Source organism: Chiloscyllium plagiosum, unplaced genomic scaffold (assembly GCF_037043375.1).
Source record: "Chiloscyllium plagiosum isolate Xiang-an unplaced genomic scaffold, Cpla_swu_hap1 HiC_scaffold_8, whole genome shotgun sequence".
Taxonomy (NCBI): domain Eukaryota; kingdom Metazoa; phylum Chordata; class Chondrichthyes; order Orectolobiformes; family Hemiscylliidae; genus Chiloscyllium; species Chiloscyllium plagiosum.
In genome coordinates, this window is record NW_028270146.1 from 85,165,614 (window position 1) to 85,188,986 (window position 23,373).

A 23,373-nucleotide genomic window follows, 5' to 3' on the forward strand; every position below is an offset into this window, starting at 1 on the left:
AATTTAGGGACCTCTGTCGATCTTTTGATCATTGCTTTTGATGTTGCTTGGTCAGTTAATTATACTGAATAATGTGTTGCTGGAAAAGCACAGCAGGTCTGGCAGCATCCAGGGAACAGGAGAATCGACGTTTCGGGCATAAGCCCTTCAGTTAATTATACTGGACTTGCTGGATATGGGAGCAATGCCATCATTTGCCAATCACTTTTCTTTTTGGCTTTAAACCTTCTCCTCCCTGCCCCTTTATGGCAAGATTGTGTTAATGTTTTAAAACTACTTTTCTAGATTAATGTTTGTTACTTGCTCCTAGCCTCAACACTAGCATGTGGAGTTTTCAGTTTTTTCCTAGAAGCCTTGAACCCTGTTTCACCTTGTGCAAGATCATGGAACAGAAATGAGTCACGAATGCTGGTCTTGCCAATGATGTTCATATGTCACAAGCATAGATGTGTATAGTACTGAAGTATATTGTGAGAAGTGATCCATGGTGATGAGACCATCAAATAGGCAGCCAACTCTTCTCTTTTCCCTGCCCACTCCCACACCCCAAAAATCTATTTCTGAAGCCTTCTATCTTTTTTGTGTAAGCCTTTTTTTTTTTACATGCTCCATCCAATTGTGGTATAGAGTGCTTCACTAAATTGAGTGTATTAGTGTCGGGAAAACATGCTGGTGCGAGCAGGCATGGTAAATGCCTGGCTGGGTGATTGCTCTGTCCATTTCAAAATTGACTAATTATTTCCACTCCAGTCCTTGGCATTATTTTGACTTTCATGATTTTACTATCAAGCCAAACTGCAATTGTTTCTTAGAATTGCCCCATAGTGTGCTTCAGTGACTTGCTTCTGGAAGCAGCTTGTGAATTATTCCATGAGGTAGCCACCGTGTTGAAAAGGTTGATCCCTTTAGATGTGTTTACAAAGTATATGTAAGACAGATTTACACAATAAACCAAATTACTTCCTGGAAAAGTAAACTCTGCAAACAACATTGTGAGAAATTGGAGTTTGTCTGCCTCCAAATACAGTATGTGTACTGTTCGACTGAAGAGTCCAATATGTTCGTTTGAAGTCTCTAAAGGTGATTTGAATGACCTTTTTTTGAAGTTTCAGTTTGGGAGCAATGGCCTTCAAGAATTCTTTCTGGTATTGTGCACATTCTTAACTGATGACTTTGTGTTTACTTGCTGTTTTGACTTTTTTTTTAATGTTGGATTTTTATAAGGCGAGGCATATTTTACCCAAGGCTTAAATATATTGTCTTCCAATTTGTTCGTTTATGTTCTATTTGACATATGGCTCTGTATGCGTTCTTACTGACAATATCAGATGTGACCACATGTAGAGGTGGAAAGTGCCATGTATAATTTCTGGCATTCCATGTGAACATAGGAGTAAGAGCAGTCTATTGCACAACTTCTTTTAACTCTTTATTTAAATGTTTACAAATCGATCTTAATTTGAATGTTGCAATAAAGCATAAGAGTAGATATCACTTGCTTATTTTCATACATAAACTTATAACACTGGCTGTCAAGTGGAAGGAGAACTCTATGCACAGGCTAAGTGAATCCCACAGGGAGGAAGATAGATTTTTGGCAGATATTTTGGACTTAATTAATTACACAACATGAATGGCAAATGTAGCTTTTAAATATCTCTGCTCGACACTTTGTGAGAATTCTGCCTGGCTGGACAGATTTATGTCAACTTGGGAAAATAACATACATTTGTTTTCTTTAGTTATGTGAAGGACATGATGAGCTTGAAAGCTTTTGAATTTCATAACTTCTCTATCACAAGAATGCTTTGCTTTTTGGATTCCAAATTACATCATGGCATAACTTCTGGCTGTTGGCGATGATCAAACCGTGCTTTATATACACACCTTCACAATTCTTGTTTGATACTATTTCTGTTTCATATTGTGAATGTGTTCACTGGAATAATTATTGGCTGTGTGGCTTAAGATTAAAAGTATGTTTTGGTTTTCTCTCTTTTTTGTCGTCTTGTAATTATTTAATGTGAGACATGAATGTAGGCATTTCTCAAATACGTAGTGAACTCAGCAACACAATATTTCAGCATTTGGCCTGTGATTTCCAGGACTTAACCTCTTACCCAGGAATAGTTTCATATTTTTAAGTTAAACAAATGAATCTTGCCTGACTTGGCGCGGGTTATTGGTCAGCACAGATCCACACAAAACTATATATGCATTTAGTAGTTACATCAGAGGGGCCCTAAGGAAATGCAAGTGCAGAAGTTTATGATGTGGAGTTTAGAAATATTGGGCACACCGAAGGGAGCTTTATACTCCATCTAACTCCTGTGGTACTGTGTTTGATGTCATCGCTGGGCCTAATAGTTTAAATTTCAGTGAACTCCCAACAAAGTTCACTGTGGGTTTTTGAATTATATTTTTCTCTTTTTAAATAACATAGCTCTTGCACAGTTCCTGTTTGTGTGGCAGCTATGTTTGCAATTGTGTGGTTTTGTGCAATAAAGTCAGCTTGACTAGAAGCATACTGCCCTATATCACAAAGAGAACCCATTTGACCCACGGCATCTGTACCAGTTCTTGTAAAAGCTGGTCCTTTTATTCTCCTGTCCCAAATTTTTATAATTACCTTTTATAGATTAGAGGTTTTGAAATCAGTAACAATCTATTTCAAATAATAGGTCAAGGAATTGAATGGAAGTGAGGAGAAATTTTCACAAGGAGGGTTATTGAATTTTGAAAGACACTGTCTGAATATTGGCCGAAGCAGATGCCATTGAAAACTTGAAACGGACATGTACTTAAGAGTAGTTTGCAACTCTTTAGAAGAACAGGTATACTGGTTGAAGAAGCTTTCTGTGCTATAATATTCTGTAACTGATTATTTGTGAAATAAAATCCCTACAGCTCAGGTTGTTGGTGTGTATTGCAGTGTCATTGTTGCTAATAATTTAATTGTTAGCACATGCCAGTCTGGTACAGCAAAAGTTGAATGGTAGGGAAAGCTTCCTCTGCTGTGCCCAAACAATAATGAGGGTAATAGGGTGAAAAACCAAGGTGTTTTCCCCAGAGCAGGGAGTCCAAAACTAGAGTGCAGAGGTTTTAGATGAGGGAAAAGATAGAAAAAGGACTGAAGGCACAACTTTTTCCACAGAGTGATGTATGTATGGAATGAGTTACCAGAGGAAGTGGTGCAGGTGGATACATTTAAAAGGCAACTGGATGGGTGCATGAATGGGAAGCATTTAGAGGGATATGGGCCAAGTGCTGGAAAACGGAACTAGATTAATTTAAAATATCTGTTCGGCATGGACAGAGTTGGACCAAAGGGTCAGTTTCTGTGCTGAACATGTCTATGACTCTAATGTGCATCAACTAGAAAATCTGGTAAAAGTAGCTATTTATAGAGTGATGCCTTGTGCTGGTAACACACTTAAAATGATCAGAAATGTGCATTGATCATAACTGATTCTGTGATACATTCCAGGCTTGTCAGGGTAAACTTAAAAACATTTTGTAACAGAAGAAAGCTTTGAGTACTCGAAGTTATTTGGATCTTAGCCCTAACCCAATTTTGACTTTAACTTTAAGAAAAAGCACTAATGCCTCAGTAATAATAATGTGACTAACTTGAAAATTGAGAAAATAGCTACATGTAAAAGTTGAGTAATCCTGAGGGAAGTTTATGTAGGTACCAAAATCAATTTGAATTATTAGTGAAATAGAATTGGTAAATAAATATTGTCACATTCTCAATGTTATTAGCGCATTAATCCTTTAAATCCACAATTAACTAAAATATCTTAATTCAGTGTACAAATTAAATGGTTTCTAGCAGTAATAAAGCATCAAGCAACATTCAAAATATCTAAATGTCAGCCATTTACCTGTAATTTGAAGGAAATCACTGTGTCAAGAGGAAGACTGGCTCCTAATTATTCAGGAAGAAGCTGGGTTTAGACAAGTGCTCTCATGACGCCCATGTTAAACAGACTGATCCATTTCTTTTTAAAAGCTGATTATCTGAGACTATATGCGGTGAAGATAAGTGGTTAAGCAACCTTTTAAAAGCCCATTTTTTTTGTATTTGATATCAATTTAGAGTTCAGACCCAGAGGGCATAGTTTAGGGTGAGGAGAAAGATCTAAAAGAGACCTGAGGGGCAACATTTTCATGAAGAGGGTGGGTGCATGTATGGAATGAGCTGCCAGATGAAATGGTGGAGGCTGGTACAATTGCAACTGGATGGGTATAAGCATAGGAAGGCTGATGCTCCAGTGACGTGGAAGGAGTGCTGCACTGCCTTCTTTTAGATAAGACTTTAAACTAAGGCCCCATTTTCTCTCTCTTGGTTTTCTAAAGGATCCCATTGCATTACATGGAAGGAGAGGGTAGATCTATGTTGATCTAGCTGATGTTTATTCTCAATTAGCATTATCTAAAAACAGATTATCTGGATATTGGCATATTGCTCCTTGTAGGAGTTTACTGGGCACAGATTGGCAAAAATTATCAGTGACAACGGTTCAAATTTACGTCATTGGTCACCAAGGTGACAGGATATGCTCAGTCTGCGAAAGGCACAATATAAGTGCACCTTGTCTCTGTCCTAATGTTTATTTTCATGGTCCACCAAGATGACAAATACATTGTTGTTAATGTTTCTTGGAGGGTACTTAGACAGCACGTACACTTTCCGTGTGTGGTTTTCCCATATCTGACTATTTGTTTCAAGTTTTGTTTCCAAAGAGAATGGGGAAAGGGAGAATTTTAAAGTTGAAGTGTTACTTGAATGGAAACCAATGTAGGTCCATGATCCCAGCAATGGGTGAACTGGACTTGGCATGAGTGAGGACATTGCTAGCATTTTCTGGATGAGACTGTTTTACAAATGATGGCCAAGTGTTTGGAATGGTCAAGTCTGGAAATAATAATAATAATAATGGTGCAAATGAATATTTCAGCAACAGTTGAGCTGAGGCAGACAGAGAATCAGGTAATATTATTGGAGATGAAAATAGATGATCAAAGTATTGGTGCAGATACATGGTCAGGGGTACACCTTGGGGCCAGGTATGACACCAATGTTGCAAGCAGTTGTGTTCGGTCTTGAAAGTTACTGGGGAGAGGGATAGAGTCGGTAGCGATGTGGCAGTGTATGTTGCAGAGACTGAGACAGTGGCTTTGGTCTTCCCCATGTTTCGTAGGAGGAAATTTCTACTCCTGATATTTGATATATCAATCAGCCCAAATTTAGCAGTAGAGTCATGAGACTGGATAGAGTGGGATGTCATCGGCAAGTGTGAAAAATAATTTTTTTTGCAGCAGCAGTAACTGGAATCAAGCTTGTTACAAAATAGGTAAAAACTGGAAAGTTGGAAGTTTGCCCGCTGGAAAGATGGTGAATATTGGAGCCTGAGGTTAAATGTTCAAGCATCAATTGTTCAGGAGTTATTTCCTCCACGCACGGTTCATAGCCAGTGTTAGCCACAGTGTAGGTAGATATTCTGGAAGTCCTGTTTAATGTGGTGGCTGTGGCTCAGTTACTGGCACTCTTGCTTTGAATGAAGAGGTTTCAAGACGTGAATATGAAAATTAATATAGAGTGCTGTGTTATAGAGTCAGACAGCATGGAAACAGTCCCTTTGGTCCAACCAGTCCATGCTGACCATCGTCCCAAACTAAACTAGTCCCACCTGCCCATGGTTGGCCCATATCCATCCAAAGCTTTCCTGTTCATGTATTTATTCAAAGGTCTTTTAAAAGTTGTAATTGTACCTGCATCCATCACTTTCTCTGGCAGTTCAATCCACGCATGAGCCACTCTTTTTTTTTTTTTAAGAAATGTTACTCCTCATGTACATTTTAAATCTTTCTCCTCTCACCTTTAAAATTGCGCCTTCTCATTTTGAACTCCCCCACCCTAGGGAAAAGACCCTTGTCATTCACCTTACCTATGTCCTCATGATTTTATAAACCTCTATAAGGTCACCTTTTCAACCTCCAGTGAAAAAGTCCCAGCCTATTCAGTCCGTATTTTTATATCTCAAAACCTCCATTCCCTCCAATCTTGCCAAAACCCCTCCAGTTTACCAATATCCGTCCTATAACAGGGCAACAGAACTGAACACAGTATTCTAGACGAGGCCTCACCAATGTCCTGTACAATCTCAACATGACATCCAAACTCCTACAATCCAAGATGTAAGCAATGAAGGCTAGCGTGCTAAATGCCGCCTTAACCACCCTGTCTACCTGAGACACAACTTTCAAAGAATAATGTACCTGAACGCATAAGTGTCTCTGTTCTGCAACATGACTCAGGGCCCTACCATTACTTATATAAGTCCTGTCCTGCACTGTAGGCAGTATTGTCTTTTGATTAGGATGCTAATCCAAGGCCACATTTGTTTGCTTTGGATGTAAAAGATCCCATTGTAGCATTTTGGGCTAGAGTAGGTGAGGTAAATGAACATACATACAAAAATACAAATTAGGAGTTGGATACGACCATCAAGCCCCACTAGCTTGCTCCACTATTCTGCAAGCTCATGGCTAATCTTATTGTGGCCTCAACTCTAATTTCAAAGGACCCCAGGAAAACATTGACTCCCTCATTGTTGACTAATGCGTACTGAGTGCTGGTTAATGTTTATCGTTCTAAATCTTAAAAGCCAGTTGTCTGTATGATCACTATCACGTTGCTATTTATGGACATTTGCTGTGTGTAAATCGACCGCTGCATTTCCTACGCTACAAGACCATGCTTCAAAAGTTCATAGTTGGCTTTATAGCATTTCAAAATGCCTGATGGTCATTAAAAGCACTGTATACATTCATGCTGCCTTTACTTCAGTCTTAGTATTGGGCTTCAGGATCTTTAAATCTTCTCTACCTACTTCTCATGATCGTTGGTCATAGTTTCAATTGATCCCCATTTGCTCAGGGAATCACTCCTTACGTTTTGATTGTATTGAATTGGTTAACTTTTCAGTTCCTACCCCAATTTTTATGGGTGTTATGGACCAGACTAAGCCCCCTTCAGATATATCAAGGAGATAGCTTAGACCCTAACTTTTGATCTTATTTAAAGGCAAGAGCTGTGTTCCAGATGTAATTCAATTGGTCACACTACTCTGCGTTCTGCAAAACGCACTTTTAATTCTTCTTCTACAGTTAATGCTTCTTTCTTTTGTTTGCATTTTGTGACAACAGCTCTCTGTTGGAAAATATAACAGAATAATAGATTATTTAATTACTAAACAGTAACTGTTCCAATATGGTAACATCCCATAAATACACCCTTGGCAAAGGCAAGTTCAATAAAAATAGATTGTTTCCCATACAATGTTTTGCCAGTCCAGGAGCAAAGAACATAAAGGGAAAACTCTGGCAGACACAGTGAGAACTCGTGTTTTGCTGTAGCAGGGAGAGACATACCGCAGCTTCAAACCCCAAAAACTACTGACAGCCAAACTGAAACCCTGGTTCTGTGGGAGCCTGACTCCACCTATTAATGCTGCTTCTATTGATCCAATATTTTCAAAAAAAAAGCCCCAAGGCCTCACAAGTTGTTTACTTTATTGGCTTGAAACAGACCACTTGGTACCTCTGCCTCAAACTCTCCGCATTTTAAATTTAAAAAATGGACAAAATACGCCTTTAAAACCATAATACCATCACTTGGGGGACTCTCATTGCAGTTCTGAGACTAATGAATGTTTGTGAATTATGGTCTTTATGAACTGCTCAGCCACCAACTTTCTCATCTAAGAAAGTTGATCACTGTTTGAATTGAATGACTCGTGCAACTAATGTTTCTCTTGGCCGAAGAGCAACTTACACATTTCACACCTATTCAACTCAGTGTCTAATTATTTTTCCCAAGTTAGGTTCCCACAATTCTTCCTTCTTCTCAAAAAAAAATGAAAGCTCTTTTGAGCCTAACCTCATAGATAATGTCTGAAGCGTTGCTTAGCAATAGCATGTATAGCTTGTGGCACTGACAATCATTGCTACTTTTGTTGAACATGTCACTTGGACTGTATAACTGAACAGGTTGAAACTGTTATCTCTTGCAGATCGTTATTCCTGCTCTAAACCTTCCTTAAGGCTTTAGAATTTGCTTCTCTTAAATAAACCTAACAAAATATTCTTTGCACTAAGAATGATCTTTTTGAGAAGCATTGAGCATCTAAAATAGTAAACCACCTACAATGGTTGACCAGTGAAAAACAGGCTAGTTCTTCTTTATAATGTTGTTTTTAATGCTCAATGGTGCAATGATGTTGAATTCTGAAGTAAATTTGTCAGTTTTATGCCAAAGAAAATATTTGTGTCTTTTGAATGTAGAAAGCGCCACAAGTGACTGTCTTCTGTTTACTTTCCCAACACTCCACCCACACATTGGCAGCTGCTGAGCCATTTTATCTCCTGCCTGGCCTAAAAAGCTTATTTGTATATTTGTGAGAGTAATTTTGAATAGGGTACTGTGCAGACACTGAGCTGTAGCCAGAAGTTTACAAAAGTTCAGCTCCTTTCAGCCATACTGAGCGCTCTTGTCGAGGCAAATGTTGGAACAGTTTTTTTTATATTCAGGACACAATTCTATGTGATTCTTGTTTCTGTTTGCTGCTCATCTCGTAGACACAAAGTAGTCTTCAGGAGGCAATTCATACCACCTTTCTATGGCAGCCTTTCCATGATTGACAGTCTTCTTTATTACAGCAGTGCAGAAGGATGACTGAATGAGGAGTGATTCACCTCATTCTGATCAGGAATGTTGTGCAGTCTTTTCAATCTTGCAAGTTAAGAATAGTTACTTTATAATTCCTGCACATACGCAATGCGCTTTCTCTACCGGTATTGTGCAAACATTCTTGTAAGCAAAGGTATATCCACAACAGCAATAGCTTCAGCACAGTGCATATCATCAATGCTGTTGTTAGCAGCAAAATAAATTGCTTATTCTTCTCATGCCTTTCACTGCTTAGCAGGAGTTTTGGCAATACGGGTTTATGTTGCAATTATCTGCTCTCCTCAATTCCACGCCTTTTCCCCCCCCCCCCACCCCCGCCAATCAATCTCAGCCCAAAGTAAGGGAACGTGACACGCAGAAAATGCAATATGAATAGAAAATGTTCAATTTTAATGCAAGTAAATTTACTTTTCAGTTACTTAGCCTAAAGCTACTAGCACAACGTGGAAGCCACTGCTCGCTCTCCAACAATGAAGACATCACCATAAATTTTCCCACTGACAGTGCAAACCCTTAGAAAATTATGTAAAAAAGAGTTAAAATAACTTTTTCTTTGTCATGTTAAACGTAACAATTTTACAATTCACAATTGTCATTAATGATCATGTGTTCTTTGCAATGCTGGATAGTTCACAGTACAATATTTATATTCAATAATAGCTAAAGGTGCATACTTGAAAAGTTGTTGCAGACTTGATGAGCATTCAGTGGTGCTATTTCAATGTGGCATTGAAGTTCCCACAGGGAGCGAGAGTTGCTTTGGCAGCATGAACTTTTACATGCATGTTGTAATCTGGGGCTAATATGACAGAAGCTACAGTATTCTTTCAGTTGCATGGTTGATCAGGAATCTCGCCCACTAATCCTGCTTTCATTGTGTGTTGAAAGGATTTACAAGTTGTTCATTAGCCTGTTTATCCACAATATGCATCTACCTTCCTCAGTCATTAAGGCTTGGCAAGAGACTTGAACCCTGAGCTTCTGGCTCAAAGGGGTGCTACCAACTTCCCAGAAGGACCAAATGGAAATGTATTACATACAACTTTATTCTTTTAGGTTTTTATTTGATGTTTCTCATTGGGTTGCCAGTTTCTTTCCTGTAATCGAATCCCTGCTTCTTTTAATGATCACAAACTAAGGTGTAACCTTTTTACTAGTGAAATTAAATCAAAGCCACTTCCAATTGTGCATGATTAAAAAGTGATTGCTTCAAATACAAGTCAGTGCAGGGCAAAATGGAGCAAGAAATGACAAGGTTAAGAAACCACAGAGATCTATTACTGTGGTCTGGTGTGGTGTGATGTGGCTTTATAATTGTTGAATTTCTGAAATCCAGAATACAAGTTTGTGCCTGTATCCACCATGTGGTCTCTGCTTGGCTGTTGAGATCTGTTTGTTTGCAGCCTCAAAGAGGGACTGGCAGAATAGGAGGACCCGTGATTGTTTCGTTTTCCAAAACCCAGTTATCGAGCAGTAAAAGGAGAGCCTTTGGAATGAATTGCAGAATTTCTGAACATGTGTAAGGTGTCAGTTGACCATAATCATATCTCTGCAAAGAAATTTGATTTTGTTTGAGGTGGTCTATGTTCTTTTTATCTAAAAGAAAAGTAGTATATTTTAAAAGCTACGGTCTTTCAGCACTTGACAATGTTTGCCAACTGGAGGCACGATAATATTTTGCATTTACAGGGAATCCTTTAGGTAGGAACTTGTAAATTAATCAGTTCTTTTGAGTGTCATGAATTGTCAGGATTTTGCACAAAATAATTTTGGTAAATGTTTGAAGACCATGTTGCTAGCGAAATTTACCCCTCGTTTTCTCTCCTCATGTTCCAAATGCCCACCATTTGTCAAAAAAGCAAAAATTTAGCTAGCAATTTCCTGTACAGAAAGTCTACTCTCAAACTGCTTCCAATAACTGATTAAAGTACAAACCATACAAAGGCAATGTGCCCTTCCTGAAGCAGTTCTTCAGCATTGGCTCACAGCCCTGTTGCTTTAGAAAGTAGCTCGTTTATATTGCAGGGCTCTTTCTACAGCAGCTGGTTTGACTTTAAAACAATGGGTGTGTGTGCGCCGAAGCAACTGTAGAGGCCACAGAGCACCACGTGTGGCACCACGAAATTGGCATCGTCAGACCAAGTAACCAACTGCAGGGATTCAGCCAAAAGTGCTCCTATTCCGTGATAGTCCATTCTGAGTACCTTAGGTGTTGGGTATTGGGAAAGGTGGCAGAGGTCCCCACTGCATTGTCCCTGATCGCAAATTCTTGATTTTTTTTATTTGGAAAAAGGAATTCTTTCATGGATATGAGCATAACTGCTAAGGCCAAAATTTAGGACAGGCAACAAATAGCCATGCAGCTGAGGAGCTGGCACAGCCAGGGAAACCAGACAAGGACAGTGGTCACAGGCCTCCAGTCTGAAAAACAATCCTCCACCACCACCACCCTCTGTCTTCTACCTTTGAGCCAGTTCTGTATCCAAATGGCTAGTTCTCCCTGTATTCCGTGAGATCTAACCTTGCTAATCAGTCTCCCATGGGGAACCTTGTCGAACGCCTTACTGAAGTCCATATCGATCACATGTACTGCTGTGTCCTCATCAATCTTCTTTGTTACTTCTTCAAAAAGCTCCATCAAGTTTTGGAGACATGATTTCCCACGCACAAAGCCATGTTGACTATCCCGAATCAGTTCTTGCCTTTCCAAATACATGTACATCCTGTCCCTCAGGATTCCCTCCAACAACTTGCCCACCACCAAGGTTAGGCTCACTGGTCTATAGTTGCCTGGCTTGTCCTTACCACCCTTCTTAAACAGTGGCACCACGTTTGCCAACCCCCAGTCTTCCGGCACCTCACCTGTGACTATCAATGATACAAATATCTCAGCAAGAGGCCCAGCAAACACTTCTCTAGCTTCCCACAGAGTTCTCGGGTACACCTGATCAGGTCCTGGGGATTTATCCACCTTTAACCGTTTCAAGACATCCAGCACTTCCTCCTCTGTAATCACGCAGAGGGTGGTACGTGTATGGAATGAGCTGCCAGAGGATGTGGTGGAGGCTGGTACAGTTGCAACATTTAAAAGGCATTTGGATGGGTATATGAATAGGAAGGGTTTGGAGGGATATGGGCCGGGTGCTGGCAGGTGGGACTAGATTGGGTTGGGATATCTGGTCGGCGTGGACGGGTTGGACCGAAGGCTCTGTTTCCATGCTGTACATCTCTATGACTCTATGACAGCAGATTTTCTTCCCTAAAGAGCATTTAATGCACCAGACGGTGATGACAAGCTTTCAATTTCCGGTTTTTTAACTGAATTGAAATTTTGCTGTCATGGGGTTTGAAGCCTTATTCCTAGTTTAGCCTTGGTCTGTGGGCTGCTAATCCAGTGACTTTCTCAGAATGGCCCTTGTCATGTTTTTGGACGTAACGGACATAGAGCCAGCATTGTGGTGAGGCAGCGATGCACTTCCATCTCCGTGACCTCTGTCACCTCTCAATGACTGTACTCGCAAAACCCAACTGAGAGATTTGTCCTCTGGTCCGTACTGACTTCAGGGATCTCAACGTCACAGCAACCAAAGGGCTCAACCGCAACAACCACAGCCATCTTTCCAACCAGCGCTCAGTTTGCCCCCTGATATCCATTGACTCCTGCTTTCCTAGAGCTCCTTGATGCCACCTTCTGTCAAATGTGGTTTTGCTTTCGAGAGCAGTCATTCTCCCAATTTCTCTGGAATTCAGCTCTTTTATTTTCCCCCATCTTTGAACTAAGACAGAAATGAGATCAGGAGCTGAGTGGCCCTGACAGCATCCAAATTGCGCATCAGTGAGTAGGTTGTTGCTGTGCAAGTGCTGTTGGATAGCACTGTTGATAACACCTTCCATCACTTTTACTAATTCATGACCTAACTGTACTTGAGCCATCGAAAGGAGTCAAGAAAGCTAAATGTCTTTGCCTGCACTTGAAATAGTCATTGAATACCCATGGAGGAGAATGACCCCTCTAATTTTCTCCTGTGAAAATTATCTTACTACATCATAAGTGTACAAAAGTTAACAGTGTAAGAATGACCATTGAAAAACAATCCATCTATTTGTTAAGAATTCAGGTTGTACAACAGGCAAGAGACAGACTGGTGATCCATAGGCATCAGTCAGAAGAATGCAATACTTTTGGAATGTTTTTTCATTTTCACTGTTGCTGTCCAAGGTTGCTTTGAGACAACCTTCTCCATGTTGCATTTTTGTGGAACCATTGGCTTTTTTAACAAAACCTTCTGCTGTAAACGTTTTGGCCCATGATATGACATGAACTGGGGATCTCAGAAGTGAGCATGCAAGCCTCTTTTTTTGCAAAATTCCATCACTGCTTTCCGCTGCATTAATTGGAACAAGTTTATGTACCGGGATGCCGAAGCAGCTCTTTTGTGGCTGACTTGGAATCTATCCGACTGTTTATAAAATTTTCATTTGAGTTTCTTGGCTGCAGAGTAAAGTTTCTCCAGACAGCTTTCTCCCCCACCCCCCAATTATATGCCTAGAGCAGAGATTTTTTTTTTTTCTTTAAATTTCCAAACACTGGGTCTTCTGGAATATGGAAATTTGACTGAGAAAGACAGACTTCACACAGGTCCTTCTGGAAGTGCTTGGCATAAAATGAATTCACAATCTTTGAGAGAACACAGTTTTAAAGGAGTACTGTTTTCACAAAAAAACTTCTTGACAAGTTTTCTTAAGGGAGGCAAAGAAAGCGCCCTACATGTGAGCTGTTGAGCAATTCGCTCAATTACTGAGCAATATATTTGCAAACAAATTTGTTTGGGTATTCTGTTAGTTTGAGAAAACATCAGGTAACCTCTACACATGTAAAATCTCATTTGTTCTTCTTCGTTACTGCAGATTACCGTATATCACTTCCCTGATTTGACTATGGGTTTCTTAGCTAAGTTTTATCGCAGTTCTCAGACAGTGCCTGATTTACAAGGTCACTCATCCAAGTTCAAACCTATGCACTATTTTAAGAAACCAAACTAAGTTGACATGTCAACCTACAGCAAAACTAAAGAGCTTCATTTCTACAGATAACTGGTAAGATTTGGCCATATATTCCTGAGCTTATTCACTGAATCATTTATTCAAATGTCCTATTCATGTAATGTTAATATTGAAGATGAAAGAAGCACTCTGTTTAAAATTGAGGATAAGAGCAACAGTGCATCATTCAGAATCTTTGAAGGTTATGAAACTCTAAGGAAGTAACACTTCAAATAGAGCTTTTCTTGCATCTAAATTCGCTCATTAGTCAACTCGAGCTTGACTGAGAGCAGGTAGAACATCACAGACCTACACAGAATCCAATGTGGGTCAAGTTTCATGTGCTAAGTTTAAACCTGCACATGACCTTCCATTATCAGTATCTGTCTGAGACAGACACCTTCTGTAAATGGATGGGAAGCTTCAGGTTTTCCATTGGCTGCAGAGTAATGATAATTCCTGTCTGCCACAGGCTGCTTCCGGGTGGATGGGCTGCTCAGCAGTATGCGGTGAGCAGACTCAATTGCCATCTGACAATTGATTTTAATAGGTCATTCAGCTATCTGTACACCTGATCCCATAGATGGGAGAATGGAACAAGAAGGTGGGAATTGTGGGAGGGTTTAGAATTAAGCCAATTGACACATTGAGTCTGCTCTGCCATTCAACCATGGCTGATATGTTTCTCACCTCCATTTTCCTGCCTTCTCCCCGTAACCCCTTACTAATCCAGAACCAACTATCTGTCTTAGATACACTCAACGACTTGGCCTCCATAGCCCACTGCAGCAATGTGTTCCACAGATTAACTACCCCCGGCTCAAGAAATTCATCCTCATCTCTATTCTAAAGGGTAATTTCATTCTGAAGCTGTGCCCTCATGCCATAGTCTCTTCTCCTCCTAATGGAAGCATCTTCTCCATGCCCACACCTTCCAGGCCTATCAGTATTCTATAAGATACCCCCCACCCCATCCTTCTAAACTTCGCTTATAGACCCAGAGATCTCAACCACTCCTCATGACAAGCCTTTCATCATAGAATCCCTACAATGTGGAAACAGGCCCTACAAGTCCACACTAACACTCCAAAGAGAATCCCAGCTAGACCTTTCCCTTACCCTATTACTCAAAATTTATCTTTGACTCATGCACCTGATTTACACATCCCTGAACACTAGGGAGAATTTGACATGGCCAATTCACCTAACCTGCACATCTTTAGATTGTGGGAGGAATTGTGGAGCATCCAGAGGAATCCCACGCAGACACGGGGAGAATGTGCAAACTCCACACACAGTCACTTGAGGCTGGAATTGAACCCGGGTCCCTGGCATTGTAAGGCAGCAGTGCTAACCACTGAGCCACCGTACCACCCCACCAATCCTTGGGATTATTTTTGTAAACCTTCACTGGACCCCTTCCAAGGCCAGCACATCATTCCTTAGATGCAGGGTTCAAAACTGCTCACAATATGCCAAATACAGTTTGACCAGAGCCTTATACACGGTCAGCTGTGCATCTCTGCTCTTGTAATCCAGCCCTCTCGAAATGAATGCTAACATTGCATTTGCCTTCCTAAAGGCCATCTGTAGTGTGAACCTTGAGAGTCCTGAATTAGGGCTCTCCAAGTCCCTTTGTCCTTCAGGTTTCCAAAGCCTTTACCTGTTTAGAAAACAATCTACAACTTTTATTCTTCCTACCAAACTGCATAACCTCACACATTACATGCCATATGCCACTTTATTGCCTAGTCTGTTTGCCTGTCCAAGCCCACCCATCCCCATTTCCTAAACATTGCCTGTCCCTTCAGCCATCTTTCTATTATCTGCAAATTTAACAACAATTCCTCCTGTTCCATGTTGTTCCAGAATGTTGATGTATAACATGGACCCCTGCAGGACTTCACTAGTCACCAGCTGCCAGCCTGAAAAAGACCCCTTTCTCCCCACACTCTGTCAGTCAGCCAATCCTCTGCCCATGGTGACAGAAAGCTGGGAATCAGCTAATGGTGTGAATCTTTGTCCCCAGCTGCCTCCTATTTGCTCATGTGGGAGGTTGTGAAAATTCAGACCCAGGTTTTAGCAGCGAATGCAGTATGAGCTGGTTATCAGCCTGTGAATAGAACTGCAGTGATTAGTAAAGTCCTCACACTTCTATTTTACATGCAAGTTGTATTACAATCATTTTATCCCAGCTCTTAGGAATCTTGCCAGATAAAAGGAGGTGAGAAGGGGTGGATCCAGGTTGTATTGTAAGTGCACTGGTAGAAATACCAGGAAAGATAGGACTACATGCCTTCTCAACCATGCCCCACCAAGCCTAACCTAACCTAACCACACCACAGTTAACTTAATCTATGTTAGTACCCGACCAATCATATAGTTGTGGTCCCAACATAGACCCCTGCAAAGCTTCACTAGTCACCAGTTGCCATCCTCAAAAACTTCAATTTCTCCCACCTTTCCATCTTGAATATTAGCTTCAAGTGCCAACTATATACTCCCTGGTTTATTTTCCTTCATGTTAGAAGCTGCCCTGTCAACACATTGCCTACTGGGCAAAAATTCCAATCCAGAGGGGAGCCACACACTCTCCATCCTGCTGCCTTTGTGGCTTCAGATTGGTATTGGAGCCTGAGCATTTGTGCATGTTTTACAATACCACCTGGGGTTCAAAACTGGATTTCATTGCAGTTTTGCTTTAAACCATTGACGTTCCTTTATTATGTGTGATTACAGTTTACAGTATCTTGAGCTCTGTTGTCCAATTTAAAAATTAGTATTTAAGCAACTGTCTTAATTTGATTCCTTTTAAATGAGTCTGCATGTTACAAGAATTCCTACATTTGTTTGTAGCTCTACGGAATAACAATTTGCTCCTTCTTGTTACACTCAATTGGTACTTAAGTTTTCCAGGAGAGCTGTTATCCTAACAGAACAATAGATATGGTAACTATTGGGAATTAAATGTTCCAATATAGTAACATCCCATTAACACGCCCATTGACAAATAAGGCAAATTCGGAAAACAGAATTTCTCACATGTAACGCCTGCGGTAGAAAGACAAGCCCTAGCTTTTAGCTGGTACCAGTTTCCACTTCAAGATCACAACAGCTTCCGCTGAATCTAAACGCTTAAAAAGAAAAGCTAGGGATCCTGGTCCACATCCATCCAGGCTGCTGCTTCCACCTTCTCAAAAAAATTAAGATGCAAAGCACATCTTAAAGCCACAGCATTGTCCCAATCTGCTGTTGTTGCTGTTGTTCAAAGTGGTCATGGGTTTGAAAGGTGCTGTCAATGGAGCCTTTGGAGTTGCTGTGGTTAGTCTGGTAGATAATGCACCTTGCTGCCACTGTGCATCAATGTGGAGGAAGTGAATGTTGAAGGTGGCAGTTACTGTGTTGAATTGGAGACTTCTTTTGGCCTGGATCGTGCCAAGATTTTTGCATTGGTGAAGCTGCACTCATCCACACACATGGAGAGTATTATATCGCACCCCTGACTTGTGCCTTCTGGACAGGCTTTGGGAAGTCAGGAGGTTCGTTGCTCACCACAGAATTCCTTGCCTTTGATCTCTTGCAGCCACAAATGTTGTGGCTGGTGCGGTTCAGTTCATGGTTAACATAGCTGCCTTCCCCCTCCTGACCCCAGGATAATGGGAGGAAATTCAGTGAAGAAAATACAATTGAACATTAAGGTACAGGTTTTAAATAGCTGCTTTATGTCATTGGGAAAGGCGTTTATGGTTACAAAATACAGTTTTGCTCTGAAAAGAACAGTTGTTACCATTTTAAAATGGTTCCTCCATAGTATAATTGCACCTGGTTTGAATGTTAATTTGTTCTGGTCAGCTTTATTGCTCTCACCATGAAAACCTGCACACAGCTTTTACTTAGATTAGTCTTCACTTCTGAGTTAGCTGGGTGCAGGTATTACACATGGACTTCTAAGTATTGAAGTGAATGAGCTTCTAGCCCTAAATAAAATAGAAGTTTTCTCAATCCATTTATTCACTTGTCCTAAAGGCACTCAGTGAAGGAAATGGGAGCTATGCTCAGTGGTGCTGGCTGCTTTCCATCTGGTGAAATAATGGTTTGTGTCGTAGTGGTCAACTGTGTTAGTATTGCCCTGTGTAGTTCGGCAGTCTAGCCCCACTCGGCCATGGCGTTCTCTATTGGAGTTGCTGCAGGAGAAGATACTGAGCAAAGAAGCTGCTGGACTTGCTGGCCTCTGTTCTCTGAGCCCTCTATGGCTGAGCTGAGGTTTTCATTTCTGTTCGCCGCCTCCAAGGCCCTCCAGTGATGAGAGCTATCAGTGACTGTTCTCTTATCTTTCATGTTAATGCCCACTTCATATCTCACTTGTAAGTGTCCTTGTGATGGCGATGTAGATCTCCAAGGTGTCATGGCGTAATGGCTAGTTCACCGAATGGCAGGTCTTTCTATTTGGCTACTATCCATCTGATAAATGTGGCAGTCCATGCTTTTAGCTTGACAATTCCTGTATGCATATGAATTAGCACACTAGGACCTCTGAGTTGGTGCCCTTGTCCGTGTAAGAGATGTTGGTGTTACATGTGGGACTATGGCGAGTAAAACTTTCAACCTTTCCTTCTATCTTGCAAATGTGGTTCAGGTCTCACCAATGTAGAGGAGTGTGCCAAGGATTTGGGCTTAGTGAGCTTGCATGTAATTTAAAAAAAGAACAGTGGATACTAGAGATAGGAAGCAAAATGCTGGAGAAACTCAGCAGGTGTGGCAGCATCTGTAGAGAGAAAACAGTTGACATTTGGAGTCCTGTGAACCTCTTTCATACCCTTCTGATGAAGAGTCATTGGACTCCAAATGTTAACTGTTTTCTCTCCACAGATGCTCCCAGACCTGCTGAGTTTCTCCAGCAATTTCAGTTTTGGTTAATGGAATCTGTTTGTTTGCACAGTCAGATTGCTGCTGTTCCACACTGTTATCCAACTGAGCTCGGCTGCTGCAGCTTTTGTGATGTGCATATTGATTCCAGCATCAAATAATCGATTGCTGGTGATGTTGGAGCCTTGATGTGTGAAGCCATCAACAACATCCAGCGGCTCAGTGTCAACACTGAAGGGTCATATACCAATACTCACAACCATGGCTTCTGCCTTTCTGATGCTGATGGTCAAGCCCTGAGTCTCTTCACAAGCACCAATAAGTTTGTTTATTTGCCTTGGTATGGAATGCTGGTGTAGAATTAGCAGTATAGAGAACTGAGTACTTGGCACAGGTTGGTCTTAAATCTCACTCAAGCAAGACTAAACGGCTCTCTATTGGCTCTGGTATGTCGCTAGACATCTTCCACTGATAGCCTGAAAGCATATGACAGCAACAAAGAGAACAACTTGCCAAAGAGTGTCAATGCCAATTTGACCCCATGGCAGATGTCCGGGTCCTAATGTTGCCCTGTCATAGCTGACCTTATCCATTACGTTGTCATGGAAATAGGCAGTCGCATTGAGTAGCTTTGGCAGGCAGCCAGTTTTCTCCAGCAGATTAAATAGACTGCCTCTACCCACGTGGTTGAATGCCTGTGAGAGATTAACGAAGGCAATATATAATGGTCTCCTTTGTTCACAGCGCACTGCCATCTATCAGCATTGACAAAGTGCTTCGTCAAACTCTTGCTTATATGTTTAACAGCACATGCAATGCCAATACTGTATTTAGAGGTTAAGTCCGAACTAAAAAATAATAAGCCAATTTGTTGCCTTTGGTTATGGGCAAGATGTAAGAAGGGGTCATTTAAGAATGCATGGTACAACCAAATAAAAGATTATTAGCAACTTTCATGATAGATATGGCAATAGGCTGGTATGTTAGTGGATTAGTAAATCAGGACCAATGATTTGGAAATGGGAGTTCAAATCCCAGCATGATAACTGATGAGCTTTAATGAAATTTATCAAGTAACCTAGAGTAGAAAAAAACCTTAATCTGAAATGGTGGCCATGTAATTGTTGGATTGTCATTAAAACTCCTCTTATTCACAAACGTGGGATATATCTGACTTTGTGCTTGACAGCAGCGCTTGTTTCGGGACTATCCTGTGAATTTGTCCAGCAAATATCAAATGGTCATGAAAACCAAAAGGATAAAACCTGATTAACTACTTGGCATCGCACGAGGTATCAGATGTGACTAACATGCATCCTGTGTAGCCTAACAAAATCATTCTCATTAACGTGTGGGGACCAGTTTGGGAGAGCCGTCCCACAGTCTAGTCAAGCAATAAATGATCTGGAAGAGGGCACTGTTGGTACGATCAGCAAGTTTGCAGATGATGCAAAGATTAGTGGAGTAGCAGGAAGCATAAGTGACTGTCAGAGAGTACAGGAGGATATAGATAGACTGGAGAGTTGGGCGGAAAAGTGGCAGATGGCTTTCAATCCAGACAAATGTGAGGTGATGCATTTAGGCAAGACTAATTCTAGAGCGAATTATACAATGAATGGAAGAGCCTTGGGAAAAGTTGATGGGCAGAGAGATCTGGGAGTGCAGGTCTATTGTACGCTGAAGGTTGCTGCACAGGTGGATGGAGTGGTCAAGAAGGCATATAGTATGCTTGCCTTCATTGGACGGGGTATAAGAGCTGGCAAGTCATGTTAACATTGTACAAGACATTGGTTAGGTCGCATTTAGAATACTTTGTACGATTCTGGTCGCCACACTACCAAAAGGATGTGGACGCTTTGGTGAGGATGTTGCCTGGTATGGAAGGTGCTAGCTATGAAGAAAGGTTAACTAGGTTAGGTTTATTTTCATTAGAAAAAAGGAGATTGAGGGGGGGACCTGATTTGAGGTTTATAAAATCATGAAGGGTATAGGCAGGGTGAATAGAGACCGGCTTTTTGCCAGGGTGAAGGATTCAATAATGAGAGGTCATGCTTTCAAGAGGTGGAAAGTTTAAGGGGGAATACACACGGCAAGTACTTCACACAGAGGGTGGACGTTTGGAACGCGTTGCCAGCAGGGGTGGTAAAGGCAGGCACGGTAGATTCATTCAAGATGAGTCTGGATAAATGCATGAGTAGGTGGGGAGTAAAGGGATACAGACGCTTAAGAATTGACTGACAGGTTTAGACACTACATTTGGATCGGCTCAGGCTTGGAGGGCCGAAGGGCCTGTTCCTGGGCTGTAAATTTTCTTTATTCCAATAGGTGGGCCATAAGCAAATTGTAACTTGTGCCACCATCCACCCTCCTACTGCTGAGTGTGTCCTGAGAAACTGTTGACTTTAATAGTTTAGAGAACTGACACGCTATTGCTTTGAAACTATATTGAAAGGAATAAAAATTGAAATGACATTTAACAGAATGAGACTGGGCATACTTGCCTAGTTGGCACTTTCTAACATTTTTAATCGTTTAGATCAATTCTTCCCAGACTCTCTTGCAATGTAACCTCCATTCCAATGGAAACAAAACCACAATAAAGCAACACAGTCACATTTAGTTTGTAAATTCTTGCAGTTTGCCTGTTATCAATCAACATTTTTAAAGTCTATTAATCATTGCCATATAAATGGAAAGAGCCGGGTTTTAAAATGCTTGGTAAAAATGATGTGATAACTTGAGCTCAAGGAGGTTTTAACCAAGCACTCCACTATTGCTAGTGACCAAAGACATGGTGAATTCTCCAGCCCCCGATTCTAGCAGCCATATTGTAATCAGCCCCTCTTCTACTGCATAGATACTGCCCTCTTCTCAACACTCCTGCACCTCCACATAGACCATCAATCTTCCCAATGCCCATTCCCCCCACCCCGCCCCAACCCACTGACTATTCACCAGCAATCCCCACTGGAGGAGAATGCTCCAAATATCCCCATATTCAATAATGGGAGAGTCAAGCTCATCAGTGCAAAAGACTAGGCTAAAGCAGTCACTATAATCTTCGGTCAGAAGTGCCAAGTGGATCATCCATCTTGCTTCTTCCAGAAGTCCCCAGCATCAGCTAGTTTGATTCATTCCACAGAATATCAGGAAACAGATGCCAGCACTGGGGTGTTGCAAAGGTTATGAGCCCTGAGAGCATTCCAGCAATTGCTTCTGATGTTTTGTGCTCCAGAACATGCCACTCTGCTGTAAGACCACGCTGTTCCAGTACAGCTACAGCACTGGCATCTACCTCAGCCAGCTAATGTGGAAAATTGCCCAATTCTATCTCATGCACAAAAAGATGAAACTAACCTAGCCAATTACTGCCTCATCAGTTTGCTCTCACTCATTAGTAAAATGATGGAAGGAGTCCTGAGCAGTGCTGCCAAGCAAGACTTGTTCAGCAATAACCTGCTCAGTGTTTGAGTTCTGCCAGGGTCACTGTTTCTGACTCTATTACAGCCTTGGTTCAAACATGGACTAAAGAGATTAACGCCAGGGGAGAGGTCAGAGTGACTGTCTTGGAAATCAAAGTCACATTTGACCACGTGTAGCATCGTGGAACCGTAGCAAACCTAAAGCCAGTAGAATCCATGGGAAAACTCTTCAAGTTGGTGGTCATATCTGGCACAATGGAAGATGGCAGTGCTTGTTGGAGGCAGTTATCGCAGCTTCAGGACTTTCTTTAAGCGTTCCTCAGGGAAGTGTCCTAGGCCCAGCCATCCCCTTCATAAGGTCAGAAGTGGGGATTCATTGCACAATATTCAACACCATTCAGAATGACTTGCATGGAAGCAACCCATGTCTATTTGCAGTTAAAAAGTGGACAATATTAATGTTTGGGACAAATAATCTGTGGGCCAATAAATGCCAGTCATTGACCACCTGAAACAATACATGGCAGTGGTTCAAGAAGGCAGCTCTTCGCCACCTTCTGAGGGCAATTAGGAATGGCAATTAATGCTGGCCTTGCCATTGTAACCCACTACCTATCAATGAAATTTAGTTTGAAAAGCTGCTCAATGAAGGTTTCAGAGCAGTGTTAGACTTTTGTAATTTCCGTGCTGAAACGTAGGTATTCTTAAAGATTGACTGACATTTGAAATTGATATTGCACTGTGTGAATTTGGAATAACAATGATTCCTTGCTTCTGCAGCGATCAAATTCATTGAAGACGTTGTGCCCCAGCATGACCTCTGCCCCGAGATTTCTGGCTGTAATCTGCTCAATAGACAGTGTGTCTGTGAAGTCGTACGCTCCTGTGTTAACCTGTTCATGTACCCTGATCTGGATTCCTGTGCTGCTTCCTCGGGACATGTGCCAGGTACAGTCCTTTTTTAAATGAATATTTTGAAGGTAGATTTAAAAACTGTTTATGAATTTATCTTTCACTGGATGTATTTGAAATTAGATCAATATTCGCACCGGTATTAAAGAGTACCTGTAAAAAAATTCTGCATAATAAAAATGGACTACTAAGTATTATGTCTTCAGTTCAATTCCTTCTGTCTATCCAAATGTCATTTGCACAAGAAAATAAACATCCCGATGAAAACTTTGGCAGTGGGGCTGGATTTTTGATTTTCTCTTGGCAATGTGTAGCTGCCTTTGAAGAAGATCCTGGTAAATAGACAGATGTGGTGCCAAGAGAACTTCAAGT

The 23,373-nt window shown here is 41.1% G+C and overlaps 1 protein-coding gene across 1 annotated transcript in view; it reads left to right on the forward strand.

Moving 5' to 3' along the window:
• The window catches only part of LOC122553776 (cysteine-rich motor neuron 1 protein), a 240,517-nt gene that overhangs the window by 32,590 nt on the left and 184,554 nt on the right, over positions 1 to 23,373 (forward strand). Inside the window, exon 2 of the mRNA XM_087990059.1 lies at positions 22,870 to 23,037. Coding sequence (XP_087846185.1) covers positions 22,870 to 23,037 — 168 coding nt within the window. The remainder of the gene's footprint in view (positions 1 to 22,869; positions 23,038 to 23,373) is intronic.